The 18,840-nt window shown below is 48.9% G+C and overlaps 1 protein-coding gene across 1 annotated transcript; it reads left to right on the top strand.

Moving 5' to 3' along the window:
• Positions 1 to 2,312: 2,312 nt before the first annotated feature.
• Positions 2,313 to 18,759, top strand: klhl32 (kelch-like family member 32; the record flags this gene model as incomplete). The annotated part of the gene is made up of 8 exons (XM_084472198.1): positions 2,313 to 2,417; positions 6,787 to 6,885; positions 8,591 to 8,806; positions 13,195 to 13,966; positions 14,575 to 14,633; positions 16,265 to 16,457; positions 17,784 to 17,878; positions 18,598 to 18,759. 8 exons carry the CDS (start codon positions 2,313 to 2,315, stop codon positions 18,757 to 18,759), a joined length of 1,701 nt encoding a protein of 566 aa, XP_084328324.1.
• Positions 18,760 to 18,840: the final 81 nt, after the last annotated feature.

Below are 18,840 nucleotides of genomic sequence, written 5' to 3'. Positions count from 1 at the left end.
AGGCAACAGCTCTGGGGGAGCTGGGTGGGTGCGTGAGTCATTATTAGATCCTTATCCTAGCATGGAGACCTCATCCCTCACCACCCGGTCCCAGCAGCACCTCGGCCAAGGTCAGGAGCAGGAGCAATCTCTCTCTCTCTCTCTCTCTCTCTCTCTCTCTCTCTCTCTCTCTCTCTCTCTCTCTCTCTCTCTCTCTCTCTCTCTCTCTCTCTCTCTCTCTCTCGCTCCCTATTTCGCTCCCTATTTCTCTCTTCAAGATTCAAAGGGCTTTATTAGCATGGAAAACATCAACTTGTAGTTGTACCAAGGTGAATAGAATACAAAATAAGAAGCACAAAGTCAAACAATTAAAAAGTACTAATACTCTAATAATATGATAAAAATATAAATGTGTATTTCCAGTGAAAAAGCACAGTTCCCTCGCTCTCGCTCTCTCTTGTTCTTGTTGCATGTCGGTATTGACAGTGGTAGAGTAGCAATCTAAATTCTAACACAAACAGACAGACAATCATACAGGTAGAGGCACACACACACACATACACACACACACACACACACACTACACACAGGCATTAACACACACATTTGACGCCCCCTCCCCAAGGTTTCGCCCGGGTCCTGCCTGTGTGCTGTCAACCAGTTGATGTTTAATTGAGAGCAAGTGAAACAACAATAGGCTCATTTATAATTAAGGACACACAACATCGGACACACAAACTCTGGAGCCCCCTGAAACTGAACTCTCCTCATGTATCGGAAAATATCGAGGCACGCGCAGTGACTCCTGCCCCAGGGACCCGCCCCGACAAAGATCAGGAGCATTCATCTGGATGATCGTGAGGAGAATGGAGTCCAGATCCACTTTGCCGCGATAATGAGGATTTAACGATGACCAGATAGTGTGCATGTAGGGAGGGGACGGGAGGGGGTGGGGGTGATAACTCACTATCTCTCTGTCTGGCTACATCTCCTACTCCCACCGCCCCCCTCCCCTCTGAGGAGCAGACACACAGGAGACCGTTATATCACTCCATCAACGTTCACATGCACATTCTCCTCACAGAAAGGAAGTCCGGTGTGTCATCCTCATGGTGTCTCTGTAGCGCCAGACGAGGAATGTTTTCGATCCGTATTTAGCCGTGTTCGTCCGAACGCATGACCTCGACCGGGACCACACGCACGGGGGGACACGTGCTGTTCTTAGGCGTCCGTGGCGTTTGTTCCCGAGGAAGGATGGAGTGGAGGGATGCGTTTAGGAGCACAGATCCATATTAAATCCCCGTCCGATCCATCATTCCTCCCCCCCCCCCTATTCTCTCGGTCTCGCTGATCATTGGGCCATGGATCGGCCGTCCCTCATGGCGTGACACCGATCGATAGCTTTGATTTGCGCGAGGAGGAGGAGGAGGAGGAGGGTGGGTGGGTGGGAGGGTGGGAGGGAGGGAGGAGGGAGGGAGGGTGCTAACGGCTAACGGCAGACTGTTAGTAGGACTCGGTGATGCTGAACAAGTCAAGCGGAGGCTAAGAACGCTGCCCCCCCCCCCCTCTCCTAGTGGGCCTGCTGTTCCCCACAGGGCAAGTGGGTCCACGGGGGCTGTTATTTGTCTCGGCACAACGATAAGAAAAGTTTTTTGTTCCCGGTCACGGCCCTGTGGTGATGTTTTTCTCTTTCCAAATGGAGGATTGCTGCTGGTGTTTGGTCTCATCGCACTGGCATGTGCAGCATCCTTTACTTTATATAGGACAGCCTTTTAACACACGTCACTCTTTACTCACACATATTGTAGCTGCACTTATTCTTGACTTTTTGCCATTTTTAATCAACATGCTTCTTTTCATGGTCCTGGTCCATCGTTACTTCCCTAGTAATTTGGTTTGACATATTTTAATAATGCAGGAAAGCATGCTGGGCCTCTTGTTAGAAATGGTCCGCTATGAATAATACACAGTAATAAATCGTTTGATTGTGTGTGTGTGTGTGTATATGCAAACAATATATATTTAGATATCTATATCTATATGAATGAATATACTATGGCTCTGGCTGTACCTGCCTTGGCCCCAGGCCTTGGCCCTAGTCCAACATGGCCCCATATAAACAAAGTGTATCACTGAGGACCCGAGGACTAGACTAGAGCCTCCGCTCTAACCGCACGGCCAAATGACGGCAGCCATTCGGGTCGGCACATTATAACAGGCCCATGTCAACTCTGTTACACGTGTGTATTAATACAATATGTATGAATACACAGCGGTGGCTGTGTCTGCTCCTGGCTGAGGTGGGGGGGGTGTTGTCTGTGTGTCTCCAGGCCATGTTCAGCCTCTGTATGCTGGAGAGTGAGGCGGATGAGGTCACCCTGCAGGGCGTCACCAGCATCGGACTGGAGCACGCACTGGACTTCGCCTACACGGGACAGGTGAGTCCCTCACACAGGTAGCCTCACGCACGCATGCACGCACACACGGGGCGGCATTAGCTCAGGAGGTAGAGTGGGTTGGCTGGTAACTGCAAGGTTGGTGGTTCGATCCCCAGCTCCTTCTAGCTTAGTGTCGTGGTGTCCCTGAGCAAGACGCCTCACCCTAATTGCTCCTGACGAGCCGGCCGTCGCCCTGCGTGGTTGACTCCGCCGTTGGTGTGTGAATGTGTGCATGAATGGGTGAATGTCAGTCAACACTGTAAAGTGCTTTGGATAAAAGCGCTATATAAATGAGGACCATTTACGCACACGCACACGCACACACACAAATTCTCAGACACACCAAATGAATTCTAGCTGCACATTAACCCAAGCAGTACGTGGAAGCTATCAGCTACTGTGGAGCATTTGGATGTTTCTACCAACATTAAATTCCCATAACATAACACTGCTCAGTGAGTGGAAGTATTTTTCTGTCCACTTCATCGACGGCAAGTGTTCCCAGAAATGTAACACGATGCAAGACAACAACAGTATTCAGTGGCCAATAACCTTTCGTAAATGGATTCCATTTTGTAAACAACTAGCTGTGCGCTACACTTTAGAATCCTACATAGTGCTCCTCCTTTCCAAGTAGCAATAGCCTCTCTACTAGTATCTTTATAAAATGTCAGACACAGACAGAACAGCTCCGCTGCTGCACATCATGGACTCAAACCCAGCGCTGTGATCCAGACACAGGGCTGCTCCACTCTTAATATCTCGCTGCTCTGTTGATGGTGGCCCGCACGCTTCACTCACCCGTCATCACGGGATGGGAATGTGTGACGAATGCCCGCGACCTTGGCTGACCCCTCTGCGCCAGTAAATCCTCCCTGGTGGATCAGTATCCTGTGTCTGGCAAGGAGACACACATGCGTGCAGGGCCTGGGACTGAACGCAATAATTACTCTTAATTCTATTTCCCCCTGTGGAAATGAGCAGAGCGGGGCCTGCTCAACGAGGACAAATAGGTCAACAGCGCTCAGCCGAAGCCCCGGCCGCCCAGAGGAGATGATAGAGGATCGCAATATGCTTCAATATGCTTCTCACCCCACAGTAAATATTGACCTAGTAAAATCCTGCAGCCACATGTCGTGGGGCTGGTGCACACACACGCATGCACACAGGCGCACACCCACGCAGACAGATCACCACACGTCGACAACCACACACACACACACACACACACACACACACACACACACACACACACACACCAACATCCCCACACACTGACACACAGTGATCAGCACACACACACACACACACACACACACACACACACACAGATCGACAATGACACACAAATACACACACACACACACACACACACAAACACGCACACAAACAGAGTTTAAAACACCTCAACAACTACACACACACAGATCAACATCAACAAACACACAGATCACGAACACCGCTCTCACACAGATCGACAACCACACACACACATACACAGATCAACAACCACACACACAAACATAGTTCAACACACACATACACACACACACAGTGCCTAATTAAAAAAACTAGTGAGTGACTGATTGTGCATTATACTCCATGATTAATTTCTGTATCCCACATAGCTGCACATTTAACAGTTGGAAATGTCCCACATTGAAACTAATTTAATAACGCTCTGAACCCCAATAGAGCCATGTGAATAGATTACAAAAAAATAACCAATCGTGTAAAATATTCACCAAAGCACCATCATCCTTTACTTTCTCTTTTTTTCCTCCTGAGCTTTCATTTTGAGATAAAGGTTAAATCTGGCAAATCCAAGTTGGCCCGAAGCCAGCCACAGAAGTAGATTAGGTGAAGAGATGGAGATCTGCACTTCAGTTGGCACGCAAATCCTTTTTTCATTTATTTATTTTATTGCACAATGCTGCACAAAGAAATTCTGATGCATGCAAGATTGCACTGTATTGAAATGTGAACCTGTCTGATGTTAAATAAGCCTGAGAATAATTCTGTCAACGCAACTTTACCAGTAGCGACAGAACTGAACAATTGTACGCTTTTAATGGGGGGTTTTAACTATACTCATACAAGTTAATTTTGCTGTCAGTGATAGATCTGTTTTTATACCCTTCTCATCGTGAGAGCGTTGCATAAATAAATGCTCATACAACCCTCAAGAGACAACCTCTTAGATGTACCCTTATCGAGGAGAGTCCATATTGGGAGCCGGTGGTAGCGGTTGTTTAAGCCTAGGACAGAGGAGAGTTAAGCTATTTAAACACACAGCGCTTTGATGTTGAAGACTGGGCTGTTTGGCCAATGGGCTGCCGGCTGAGAGCAGTGGTCGGTGGATGCAGGATGTGTGGACAACGTTACTGTCAGTGGTACTTGAATGCGATAGCAGCAACTTCCGCTGCTCCTGTACACCGGTTGCCATACTGTTGTAGTTGTAATGTAATGTTGTAATGTTGTAATGTACACAGGAAATGTTGTAATGTACACAGGAAATTAAACAACACAGTGCTGAGGCATTGTGTCTGGGCATTGCGGTGCGAATGTGCGTTAATCATTGATTTACCAAGCCTTCACGTTTGACCGATTGACAAAAGATTGCTTGGGGTGCTACTACTCGTATGAATAAATCACTACCTTATAACCAAGTAATACCATATGACACGATAATCAAACCAAATCAAAACCATTCAAATAAAGCAGATTTGGAGAGGAGATGGAAATCTGCCTAATGAGAAAATCCCATCTAAAAATTCCATACATGTATATATTGATACTGGTGTGTATGATACCACTCCGTCAAACCCATCCATGTATTGGAGCAGTGGTCCCAGACCCTTGACTTTAGCAAAGAGTGCCACCAGACCTTTATACACATTGTTACTGCAAGAAGGTCATGGCCGGTGGGAAGCAGTGAAAAGGAAAAGTCAGCAATGCTGTTTAGGAATAGGCTCCCAGTGTGTTAGAACTCTATGGAAAACATTACAATGGAAAACATAAACATGAATGCACAAAGCGACACTATTTGTGAAATAATAACAAAGCATAATATTACTGAATAATAATAGAATAATAATATACTGAGCAATATTTATAATAGGGCTCTATTTATTTTCAATTATCTATATTCCGTTTTTTTATGATTGTAAATGTGTCTATTTCAACAATGAAATCCCACTTACCACCTGCAGTACCCTGGTGTTCCACCAGTTGTATGTGTGCCACAGGTTGAAAGACACTGTTAGCCGGGCGAGTTGAGCATCACTGGGTGTTGGAGCCCCAGGTTCACTGGGTGTGCAACCCCTAGGTCAGGTCAAGTGGCTGGTGACAGCTGGGCCGCCTGGTTTATAATGTTGACCCTGAGGACTCATAGCCACGGCCACGCAGTGTTTACTGCTCGGTGGAAAGGGTTTTGGGAAGACATTGCTCCTAGGAGCAACTCTCACGTGACTGCTGCTGCTGCTGCACATTTTCTACCCATGCACGCATGGATGGTGCATTATTTTTACCATTCAGTGGTATGAGGAGATGTTTCTAGCTGCGTGAGTATGCGGCTACCGGTGCCCTCGAACATACAGACACACTATAGAAAGAGACTGACCCCCTGAATATTACAGAACTGCCACCCTAACACAGCACTCCGGGCTACACTGAACAATATTGATTTCAATCGGAAGATGTGCTTCAGTCAATGAGAGGCAATCACAACTTCCTTTTTCATCCGAAGTGTCTTAGAGTGAGTTAAGAGCTATCTGTCAATAAGGAGAAGGTATGGTCATTTTGCAAAAGGATGCCGGAATACAGGTAGGTGGTGGGCATTGCAGATTGTGGATCGAAACCGGTACCTTTTAGGGCTGATCACCCTAAACACGACCACACCAACCTCCCCTCCCAGTACATATTGCTTTGTGTGTCTTTGATCGTAGGACTGCAGAAGCATTATTTAAGAACCTCAGGGAAATGCAGATTTACTCCTCCACACAGGCTGTATGCATGACTGGTCCACGTGACCATCCCAGCTGTCTGAGACTCCTAGGCCACCGCTGCCATGCCACACACCATCATGGGGAAATACATGTTCCTAATGCTGATACCAACTTTTTAATATGCAACAACAGCAACCTCTTGGGGAAAAGAATCATCTTCTTAACATACCATACAGGGCGCCCTGGATATATATAATGTGGACTGTGAACTGCTCTTCCTTTTGCTGTTGATACACTCTATGTAAGAAGTGTATTCTTGAATGGAGTTGTTGGAGAAATGGTACACTGCAGCAAGAGAGTAACAAAAATAACCCACAGTGGGGCGTTTCACAGCATTCCTGTCTCTTGTGGCCCACATGCAGATTATGCTGGACCCAGTGGTGATTCAGGATGTCCTGTCCGCAGGCAGCCATCTCCAGCTTCTGGAGCTCCTGGGCCTCTGCTCTCACTACCTCATACAGGTATAACACACACATGCACGTGCACAAACGCACACACACACACAAATGTACATGCACACACATACATGTGCGCGCACACACATGTATGCGCACGCACGCACACACACACACACACACACACACACACACACACAATTGTCATAGTCCCATGACACAGACCATCTGTCAAAGTACACAAGGCACCAGCGGGGACAGCTGTGGTGACATAACTGGTGTTAAGATATTTCAGTCGGCTACTATCATAAACTGTTATGAAGTGCCTCCATTTCCTATTGGATTAAGACACATTAACACACACACACACACACACACACACGATAGTAGTATTCGTTTTAGTAGTAGAAAACTCATAACAATTGGATTCCCACCAAGTAGGTGGGAGGTCTTATGCAACACTGCCCACAGTGATTATTTATAGCTTGTCTCTCCCTGTAAACCATAATACAACTCATATTAATATCCCTGATATATTGTCCCATGTCGACCTGGTAAACTACGGTATTCTCTTATGCCACCTGGTGGAAGCAGGTGGTAATAGCTCTCTCCATTTGAGATAAAGGGGAAGCCCAGTCTTTCAGAACATCAAGGAAGTTTGATTTTAAAGGAACTCTATAGGATTCAGACTGTGCTACTAACATGAAATTACCATTATGTATTGTTTTAGGAATATATAATTTTATATAATTGTTTATGTCACAGCTTGTGTAGTTTGAAGTTTATATTGGCAGAAAAGTGTGACCTCAATATGGATTACATATATTAATTGAATTGGAATGTTCGGTTCTTTGTTAATTGTTTATTCTATTCAAGCAATGAGAAAGCTAATAATAATCATGCATTCGTTTAAAGGAAGTCACAAGACCTGGCCAGTAGATGGCACTCTGATTCCATTGATCTTCCTGGTTTTACAGTCTGTACCTTCCCTGGCTTTTAATCTGAATCCATAATGTCCGGGCAGTCCACCTCTTTGGAATGTGATACCTTGAACTCCATCCTTTTTTCACTTCAGCTCTCAAATTGCAATATAATGCATGGAGGTATTTTTCAGACACACATTTGCAAACTAGAAATCCACCCCTATCTCTAAAAATCAAATGCTAGCATAATGGCCTTCGTCAAAGAGTAGGTATGCTTGATTGTGCGTCTGTCAGGCAGAGCTGCTATTGCGGATTTTCATATCCTTTCTCCAATATTCCTACATAGACATTCTTTTCCAATCATTTTTCTATATGGAACACCCATTTCACGTTTAATACTGTGTCCACTACATCAGCTGATCTAGCCTTATTTCATCAAACTCTCTGGGCACTGCAAAAATATATATATACTGTTATATTACCCTACTCACTAGAAGTAGGATCCTCAACCATGATAGATTTGCACACAGAGCTTCTCAGAGCCTATATCTATCTATCTATCTAATATATATATATATCGATATATATATATACACATGTACAAAAAAAAATATATATCTACAAAAAAATGTACGTACGTGTGTGTGTGTGTAGGTAGGTAGACACCCACTGAATGGAGATCAGAAGCTGCTTAATAGCTCACCAATCAGACACAGGGAGGGTGATCCTGAGATCCCACTGTGACGACGGCAGCAGAAAGTACAACCAACAGCAATAAGACGCCCTGTACCTCTTCTTCCTCCTCCTCCTCCTCCTCCTCCCCCTCCCCCTCCTCCCCCTCCTCCCAGGAGCTCAGCAAGGTGAACTACCTGGAGCTGTACCGCGTGGCCGACCTGTTCCACCTGCCCGCCCTGGAGGAGGCGGTGGTGGGCTTCCTGGTGGACCACCTGTCAGAGCTGAGCCGCACGCGGCCCGACGAGGCGCTGCAGCTGCCCTACCGCCTCCTCAGGGAGGTGCTGCGGAGCGACCACCTCACCTCGCTCAGCGAAGAGGAGATCTGGAAGGTGTGTGTGTGTATTGGGGAGTGTACTGTTACCGTGTGTGTGTGTGTGTGTGTGTGTAGTCGGGAGTGTGTGTGTGTGTGTGTGTGTGTGTGTGTGTGTGTGTGTGTGTGTGTGTGTGTGTGTGTGTGTGTGTGTGTGTGTGTGTGTGTGTGTGTGTGTGTGTGTGTGTGTGCTTGTCATGGCTTCTGCTCTACAGTGCGTTTTTGTGCATGGGGCTAGAGTGACAGAGAGAAGATTGGTTGCAGGTACTGTGTGTGTGTGTGTGTGTGTGTGTGTGTGTGTGTGTTTGTACTCATCAGGGCGTGAAATGGACGGACAGTGGCCCTTCCCTCTTGTTACCGTGCCGTCAGCGTGTTTAGAGTATAAGGCTCCTAGCTTGTAGCTCCACGGAACATTTGTCAAATAAATAAATAAGTAAGTGAATATTATAATTAAAAAGCAGCTACGGGGATGAGTACACAAGTCATGCCAACTTGGAGGAGGGGCTTAAAGAGAAAAGTTAAGTACACCACTGTGACACATTCTGGTAAACACAGGGGCCAATGAATCAAAGTACACAGAAACATCTGCATGTCGTTTATCATTATATTGTGTTTGTTTATGTTTATCAGTAAACGTGTGTGTACGTGTGTGTCTGCACGAGGTTGAAAAAAAAGTGAAAACGAGACAGTGAAAAAAAAATGGTGAATGGGGTCTCATGCAACCATTAGTGTGTGTGTGTGTGTGTATGTGCATGAGAGTGTGTGTGTGTGTTTGAGTGAGTGAGTGTGTGTGTGAGTGCTTGAGTGAGTGTGTGTGTGTGTGTGTGTGTGTGTGTGTGTGTGTGTGTGCGTGCACGAGAGTGTGTGTGGGTTGTGGGGTGCAGCCATGGAGCAGTGACGGCGAGACTGCCGTTTTGACTGTTCATTTGCACCAATCAGCCCCCCTCCCACCCCACCTTCCCCCCTGCACCACCACCACCACCACAGCTCTTACCCAACTCCCACACCCCGGCACTCTCTCTCTCTCTCTCTCTCTCCCTCTCTCTCTTCCTCTCTCTCTCTTTTTCTGATTAGGCCCACCGCGTCTCCATCAGAGCCCCAATCCCCCAGCTGTCACTCGGCCGCCCGTCTGATTGAAAACAATCAGGCCTCTGATGGCACAATTACCCTGACCCCTTAGCCGGCTGCCGCCACCATAATCAGCCGCTGATTAGGCTTCTTTGGGCCTCCTTCACTTCGCCCAGAAGGTTAATTTGGGCATCAGACGGATGCGAGCGGCGAAGCCGAGGGCTGCCGTCCATAAGGAAAAAAAGAAATATATAAAAAAAATGGGGAAATAGGGGGGTGAGGCTGGAGGGGATGGGAGACAGGAGAGAGAGGGGATGGGAAGAGGGTGGAGGTGGAGGTAGCTGTGGTAGGGGCGGTGGTGGTGTTTATCTAGGGATGGAGGTGGTGGTGGTGTTGATCTAGGCGGTGGTGGTGGTGTTGATCTAGGCGGTGGTGGTGGTGTTGATCTAGGCGGTGGTGGTGGCGTTGGTCTAGGTGGTGGTAGTGGCGGTGTTGATCTAGGTGGAGGTGGTGTTGGTCTAGGTGGTGGTGGTGGCGGTGTTGATCTAGGTGGAGGTGGTGTTGGTCTAGGTGGTGGTGGTGGCGGTGTTGATCTAGGTGGAGGTGGTGTTGGTCTAGGTGGTGGTGGTAGTGTTGGTCTAGGTGGAGGTGGAGGTGGTGTTGGTCGAGGTGGAGGTGGTGGTGGTGGTGCTAGACGTGCTGGTAGTGGTAGAAGTGGTGGTGGAGGTGGATGCCCTGATACTGAGACCAATACAGTGTGCCTGTCAATGTGCCTGTCAATCATCATCAAAGTCGCTCTGTCTCCAGCAATCATTTTCCTTCTTTTTTCTTGCTGTTGTTTTTCTCTGCTCTCCTTTTTGCCCCCTTTTCTCTCTCTCTCTCTCTCTCTCTCTCTCTCTTCCCCCCCTCCTTCCTTCCAAGGCGTTTTCTTCCCTCTGCTGGCTCACACAGACACACACAAACACTCCTTCTCTAACAATTTTTGACACACACACACACACACACACACACACACACGTGTGAGTCACTCTTATTCTTTCACACTCGTAAACACTTTGTTGTCTATTTCATTCTTTGTGACACACGTTTATATGAAAAAAACACTGCTCAAACCCTTCCCCCCCACACACGCACACACACACACACTTCCTCTCCCTCTCTCACTGAGGAGAGCCAGAAATGAGGAGCTGATTTATTCTGTGCCCCGAGGAAGTTGTGTGATGCAGTGTGACCTTCACAGTCAGCTGCTGTGCACACACACACACACACACACACACACACACACACACAGTGCAACCTGTCACTTCAGAGCTATGAAGAGGAGTAGGAGGAGGCGATAAGGCAGTAGTGTGTGTGTGTGTGTGTGTGTGTGTGTGTGTGTGTGTGTGTGTGTATGTGTGTGTGTGTGTGCACGCGCGCGGTTGTTGTGTGTGTGTGTGTGTGAGTGCGATAGTGTGGGGTGAGGCACAGGAACACTGTGTGAGTATGTCTGTGTTTGTTTCTAGAGGTATAAAGTAAACAGAGCGGGTAAATAAAGACCCGCTGATTTTACTTTGTAAAAACATTCTGATTAAGTTGTGAACAAAAAAAAAGCAGTTAGCGGGTCCCAGGTACATCTCCCACCGTGGCTCAGGCAGCATCTGACTCGTGCCCATCGCCGGCTCAAATCCTAAAATGTGTCTAGACAGCGGAATGGCATTTAAATGGGGCCATAAACGCTCCCTGTACGCCTGTGGGAGTAGCCCCGGCTCTCCAGAGGTCCGCCACTGTACCTGAGTGTGTATCATTGACTCAACGCTGATGGGGGGGGGGTTCTTAGTCATAACGAAATGGATGCCCACCACCCTGACTGCTGCTCAACTGATTCCCTTGAAGCCATCGCTTAAAAGAAAAATAAAACACAAAATAAAAGATCCTCCCGGTGCGTTACCTAGGCAACGACCCGAGCCGATGCGGCTGGACTGTTTTGCCCGCCATCGATGACCAGACGCGTGTTTCATATCCTATTTACGTTTCCTCGGGTCTGTTACTTAGCGTGTTGTAAATATCCTCACAAGAGTATAAGCACACACTCACACACACACAATAAAACCGACCAGGCTCATCTCCATTGTCTTGGCAAGTTGCCTTTTTTTTCCCTCAGCAGTGGCGTAATAAGTTTGCTGTCTCTGTACAGATTGTGTTAAAAAGCACTTTGTTTCCCTGATAATGGTATCAGGGATCTCCAGCCACCGCGCCCACATTCACACCTCGTTGCCGTGGATGAATAACCTTCCCTGGCTCTCAAGTTCAATTAAACCCCCTCTCGGCAACTCAGCTGCCTGCCGCCAACAAAAGAATGTGCCCATGGATATTTACCGTGCACGCAGGCTGTATTGAAAGCGTGATGTGTGTGTGTGTGTGTGTGTGTGTGTGTGTGTGTGTGTGTGTGTGTGTGTGTGTGTGTGTGTGTGTGTGTGTGTGTGTGTGTGTGTGTGTGTGTGTGAGTGTGTGAGAGAGAGAGAGAATGTATTATGGATCTGCATACTGTGGTTCACTTGCCTTGTTCTTGTTGCCATACTGGTCTGTAGGTGTTTGGAATAACAATTAATTGCAGCCTCCAAACCGTGGAGTCTTTTTTTCCTTTTTTTTTTTTCTTCCTCTTCTTCACCCGCTTGTTTTCACCTCACTCTGTGTTGTCCTCCGCCCTCTCCCTGTTTCCCTCCCTCCTGCCCTCTCTCCCTCCCTCCCTCCCGTCCCAGCTTTCTCTTGCTTTCTCACTGAATGTAACACACCTTCCTGATCTCTCCTTGACAACTAAGCCCGCAAACTTCCAGAACTTTCCTGAATGTTTTCTCGCCTACGTAGGACCGCCGGCTTGTTAATTCTTTCTCCGCTTCTCCTGCTAATTATCCTCGTCTTCCTTTCTCTTGCTCTTTGCCTGCAAAGATATCTTTCAGTTTGCATTCCCTGTAAACACTTTAAAATCTTTTTCCACCTTATTTTTTTCCTTTTTGTTATCTTAGGCTGTCTGCGACCGTGCCATTTAAGTCAACAGTAGCAGTGTTGCTAAATATTCATTAAATTAATCAGTTTCATGTAACATCCACTATATGAACCGCATGCTGGCACACAGTGTGACCAATCAGGTGACGGGCACCACCCCCTCTTTACCTCCCCATTATGGGATCTAATGAATCTTACTGTACATCTCTCGAGCTCTTTAGTGAGCTGAAACGACTTGTTTTTGGCAACACTAATGACGGGCTTTCCAGCTACCAGGCAGAGCGTCAGAAACAAAAACCTACCCCTCAAGGCTAACCTCTCCTCCTCCTCCTCTGTCTCCGTCTCCTCCTCCAGCTGGTGGTGCGGTGGCTGGAGCACGACTGTCGCTACGGCTACGCCGAGGAGCTGCTGCAGCAGGTGCGCTACGGCCTGATGGAGGTGGGCACCCTGCAGCAGCTGTCCCGGAGCCACCCGCTGGCGCAGTCCAGCTCCGGCGCCGGCGCCCTGCTGGAGGAGGCCCTGGACTACCACGCCGCCGTGTTCGCCCAGCCGCTGCGCCAGTCGCCGCGCACCCGCCCGCGCTTCCAGTCGCTCACGCTCTACATCGTCGGCGGCCGCAAGCGCGAGACGAGCCGCGTGCGGGAGCTGCGCTACTTCAACCCGGCGGCGCGGCAGGCGGAGCAGGGCCGCGGCGTCGTGGTGGCGGCCGGCGGCGGCGTGGGCGTGGGCGCGGGCGTGGGCTCCAACTGGAGCGAGCTGGCGCCCATGCCGGCGGGCCGCAGCCACCACTGCGTGGCGGTGATGGGCAACTTCCTGTTTGTGGCGGGCGGCGAGGTGGAGCTGGGCACCGGGAGGACGTGCGCGGTGCGCAGCGCCTGCCGCTACGACCTGCGCGGCGACCGCTGGACGGAGATCGCACCCATGAAGGCCTGCAGGGAGCACTTTGTGCTGGGCGCGCTGGGCCAGTACCTGTACGCGGTGGGCGGCAGGAATGAGCTGCGGCAGGTGCTGCCCTCGGTGGAGCGCTACTGCCCGCGGAGGAACAAGTGGAGCGCGGTGCAGTCCTTCGACCGCTCGCTGTCCTGCCACGCCGGCTGCGTGGCCGACGGCCTGCTCTGGGTGTCAGGTAGGCAGATGCGGACGTGTCGGGACAATACAGCGGCACACACAAACAGGCGCACGCACATGCACACGCACGTACGCACTCACACACACACACAGACACACTTGCACGCACGCGCACACACAAAGATACATGCACGCACGCACACATACACAGACACACACATTAGTCAGACTTAACATTCATAAAGTTGTTGGTTTACCGAGTTCTCTGTACAATATTTCTTTGGTAGAATATTTGGTAATGAAACACGAAACACGGCGTAATTCTGCCCCTTTCAGGTGTTATGCTTCAACAGGACTGCTAGATCCAGGATTACAAATACATACACACACACACACACAATACACTGAAACTGGTCAACAAACCAATGCATGAAGTTGTGACATCTAAAACATATTTTGGAATATAAATAAATAAAATTAAATTTAATCCAGAGAACAACCTTTTACACACACTGAAGGTATAAACATGCACATGCAAATGGCTACTCAGACACATCAACCGAGAGCACGGTGATTGCAGGCACTCTGAATTTGAATGCCGTAGACATCTTTCCGCAAGGCCTGCCTACCGGGTAGTTAATGAGAAATGTACCGCTTCTCTTTCAGGTGGTGTGACAAACACAGCGCAGTACCAGAATCGACTGATGGTCTATGACCCAGAACAGGTAATTATCCAGCAGCGGAGAATCGTGTAAGGCCTGGCTTTACACTAACCTTATTTCAATATACAGTATTACCCTAATGTATTAACCGGCTCGCGGAAGCAAGTATATCCCTGTTAAGTTCATTGCAATTACATAAACCACTTACGAGGTGACCACTTAGAATTGTTCGAGCACAAAGTCTATTTAAATATTGTAATTGTCTTCGCCGTGGAATGGAGACTCTGGTCCATCGGTTTCGTCACATCGCCGGGACATAATTAGTGGTGTTAGGCCATTCTCACCAGTCATGTTACTATTTTGGCAATTTACATTAGGAAATACCAGAAATATATATTGTTATATTGTTGTAAATTACGGGGGGATCATTCTGTGTCTGGAAGAGAGCATGTGCATGTGCATGTCGCTTTGTCCACCTGCTTTTTGTGGGTGTGTGTCAGATTAGTAAGTGAGCTAAAGAAGCAACAAGGAATGAAGAGAGAGGGAGAGGGATGGGGAGCGAGAGGGAGAGAGAGAGGAGAGATGAAGCGAGAGACAGAGGGAGAGGGAGAGAGAGAGGGAGAGGGGGAACCTGGAGAGAGGAGAGAGAGAGAGGAGATGGAATGAGTGATAGAGGGTGAGAAAGGGGGGGAGGGAGAGAGAGAGGGGGGGGGGGGGGGGAAGAGAGAGAAAGAGAGAGAGTCTCATTTGTATTCACTACGAATCTACATTCACCTGCCAGAGCAACTCCAACCCCCCCACCCACTCTACCCTCAACAGATGGCCACCCGTCAGCTCCCAGTAGAGTAGAGGAAGAAACACACACACACACACAGTCCTTTCTCTCTAACCCTGTCAGACACACACACACACACACACACACACACACACACACACACACACAAGTACGTCCACATGCAGAAAGGAATGGCGAGCGAGCAGTGACACACCGGGTGCAGCACTGAGGGATCCTGGGTGCTGAATGGAGTGGTTGAAAGATATGATTAGAAATGGGGAGGGAAGTCATTAGCACAGAGACGCAGGCCCGGTGTCACATTATTTATCTAGCGTCGTGCATACATCAGTAACCAGCACATGGATACGCTGAAGTATTAATCTCTCCCCCTCTCCCACCTCCTGCCTCTGTCTCTCTCTCTCTCTCCTCCCTCTCTCTCTCCTGCTCCTCTACCGTCACGTAACATGTTCATCACCCCCACCCTCCATCACCCCCCCCCCCCCCCCCCCACCTAATTTTTGTCTTTTCTTTCTGGTCCACATTGTGTGCCCACCCTCCCCCCTTCTCTCTCCCTCTCCCTCACTCTCTCGCTCTCTCCTTCTACCTCTGTTCAACCTTTCCCTCTCTTCTTTTCTCAACATCACTCATCATCACTGTCAACCGCCTCCTCCTCTTCATCTTCCTCTCCCCGCTCCACCTCCTTCATAATGCATATTCCTCGCCCTTCCTCCTCTTCGTCGCCCTCCTCATCCTCACTCCACTCCTTTTCATCCTTGCTCCACTCCTCTTCCTCGTCTTCTTCCACTCCTCCTCAACCTCTTCCCACACTCTCTTCATGTTTCTTCCTCTCGTTCCTTTTCTTCATCCTCCTCGTCATCTTCCTCCCCATTGATCTTCCCCTCCTCCTCCTCCTCCCCAGAACCAGTGGCGTTCCCGCAGTCCCATGCTCCAGCGGCGGGTGTACCACGTGATGGCGCCCGTGCGCCGCCGCCTCTACGTGCTCGGCGGCAACGACCTGGACTACAACAACGACCGCGTGCTGGTGCGCCACATCGACTCGTACAGCGTGGACGCCGACCAGTGGACGCGCTGCTCCTTCAGCCTCCTCACAGGTCGGACCCTCCCCCCTCCCCCCCGCCCCCAAACGCTTAGGAACATGCCCCGCCGTGGTCCGTATGCACGGCTGGAGATGGGGAGAGCCATGCCGAGAGCCGATGACATGCATTAGCGTGGGACGTAGGTCAAAACACATATAGGTAAAGCCTTGGAGACGCACGCAGGCTGAAACATGCCTGTGTCAGCGCGTGAATCCGTATGCACCTTGAGGAATGGAGACGCAGGAAAAAAGAACACGCTTAATCCTTGAGCCGACACACGTTCCTGTATGTGTGTTATGCATAAAGAGAGGGACGCTCGCACAACACATCACTCATGATAACATCACCCCTATAGACACTAATGGTTCATAGTGTTTATAGAGATGGCCCAGTTCCATCGCCGGCCGATCCCTATATTATCTCCATTAACCGACCCGCAGCAAGTAACTCTCCCATTATTAAGTTATCTCCTAACCCGCCGCCCGCCAAACACAATTTCTATACACTTGGCGCTACTTCCTCCTTGACATTTTCAGGACAGTTTTAACACAAAGTATCTTCCCTCCTCCCTGCCTCATGTCCCCCCTCTACACCCAGTTTCTCAGGGACTTTGAAAACACCTTCTGCACTAGGGTGACCAGACGCCCCGACCAGACGCCGCCGCCGCCTGCTAATTGGCTGCAGCAGGCCCGGCTACTCTTTATCTATTTAGTTTATTTTTTAGACGTTACACAACTAAGACAGTAGGCCTAGATGAAGAGAGCGCAAGTTGCAGCAGCCGCGAGGCTGAGGACAGTGAATGTGCAGGCAGCACAGCAGCCAGCAGTGATGGATTGGTCGCGGCACTGTGTGCAAAAAAATACTCCGGCCTAATGTCTGATGTCGGGTTGACTTACACAAAGTGAATCATCTACACAATTATTTTGGTTTCTTATTGAACAACCCATAATTTAGTTGTAATGATAATTTTGGCAAGGCTTATTAGCTTTAGGCTATAGCCTGAAAGGTCTGATTTCTCCTGTATACGTGACTTACAACAGTCACTGTTCTTTTCTTCCACAATGACATTTAAGTTCATGATTTTACTGTTGTTTTTTTTTTTACTGTGGCAGACTAAATACTAATGGCAGACTGTTGATCTTTGAATAAAAATATGTTTGGTTCAGGTTTGAAAATTCATTATAGGCTATGTAGCCTCATATCATCATAGGCCACCAACAGCGCCCCCCCCCCCCAGCGCGGCCGTCAATCGCCAATCTCATCTGGTCACCCTCCTCTGCTTGTTGAACAACTGTTGAACCACTGTTCTTCTGTGTACTGACCCCCCCTGTCTTCCCCCAGGCCAAAACGAGTCGGGCGTGGCCGTGCACGACGACCGCATCTACGTGGTCGGCGGATACTCCATTTGGACCAACGAGCCTCTAGCGTGCATTCAGGTCTGTGCGCTGATCGGCGCGTCTGTGTGTCTTTGTTTTCCCTGTAACTAACGCGCTCACAGGCGCAACAGGTGCAGGGAGAACCGCCGGCGACGGCGTGAGAACGGGGCCGAGCCGCGGCGATAATGGCTCCTCGTTTACTGTGCACCGGGTAACCGTCAGCGAGCCGGGCCCCTTAATGAGCCCATCGGCTAATGGAGGGGGGTTGCGAAGTCTGTTTTCCGGGGGGGGGGTGGGCTACTACAAATCCCATTAGTCTAAGGAACCGTTGCAATGCATCGTATTTGGTGCTAAACCCGAACATGCTGTTTTACAATGCGTACTGTGAAGGCCGTTATTCTAAGGAATGTTTAGAATTAATTGTATTTGGTATGACACTAAAACAGGCTGTTTAACGCTAGTACTATGAATGCTATTATTCTGGGGAACAGTTAGAATAAATGGTATTGGTATGACACTAAAACATGCTGTTGAACAATATGTAATCTGAATGCCATTATTCGAAGGAACAGTTTGAACACATAGTAATTCGGTATTAAACTAAAGCGCTGCAGTACAATATGTACCACGAATGAAATCAGCATAAGGAATAGTTCGAATACACAGTATTTGGTACGAAACTAAAACACACCGTACATTAGAGTATTTGGTATGAAATACATGGACGTAGAGCAGGCCGCTTCACATAACCCGTAATGTTTCCCCCCCCCACCTCGCAGGTGCTTAACGTGAGCACGGAGGGGAAGGAGGAGGTGTTCTACGGCCCCACGCTGCCTTTCGCCTCCAACGGCATCGCCACCTGCTTCCTGCCGGCTCCCTACTCCACCTGCCCCAACTTGCAGATGCTGCAGGTGCCCCACCACAGGATCGGGACGGTCTAGCCAGAGACAACACATCCGTACCGTCACCCCCCAGAGAGAGGCTGGGTTAAGTGGGCCCCACACAGCCCACACACACCATTT

This window comes from Micromesistius poutassou (genome assembly GCF_964030765.1).
Source record: "Micromesistius poutassou genome assembly, chromosome: 8".
In the NCBI taxonomy this organism is placed as follows: domain Eukaryota; kingdom Metazoa; phylum Chordata; class Actinopteri; order Gadiformes; family Gadidae; genus Micromesistius; species Micromesistius poutassou.
This window is presented reverse-complemented; position numbering and strand designations above follow the sequence as displayed.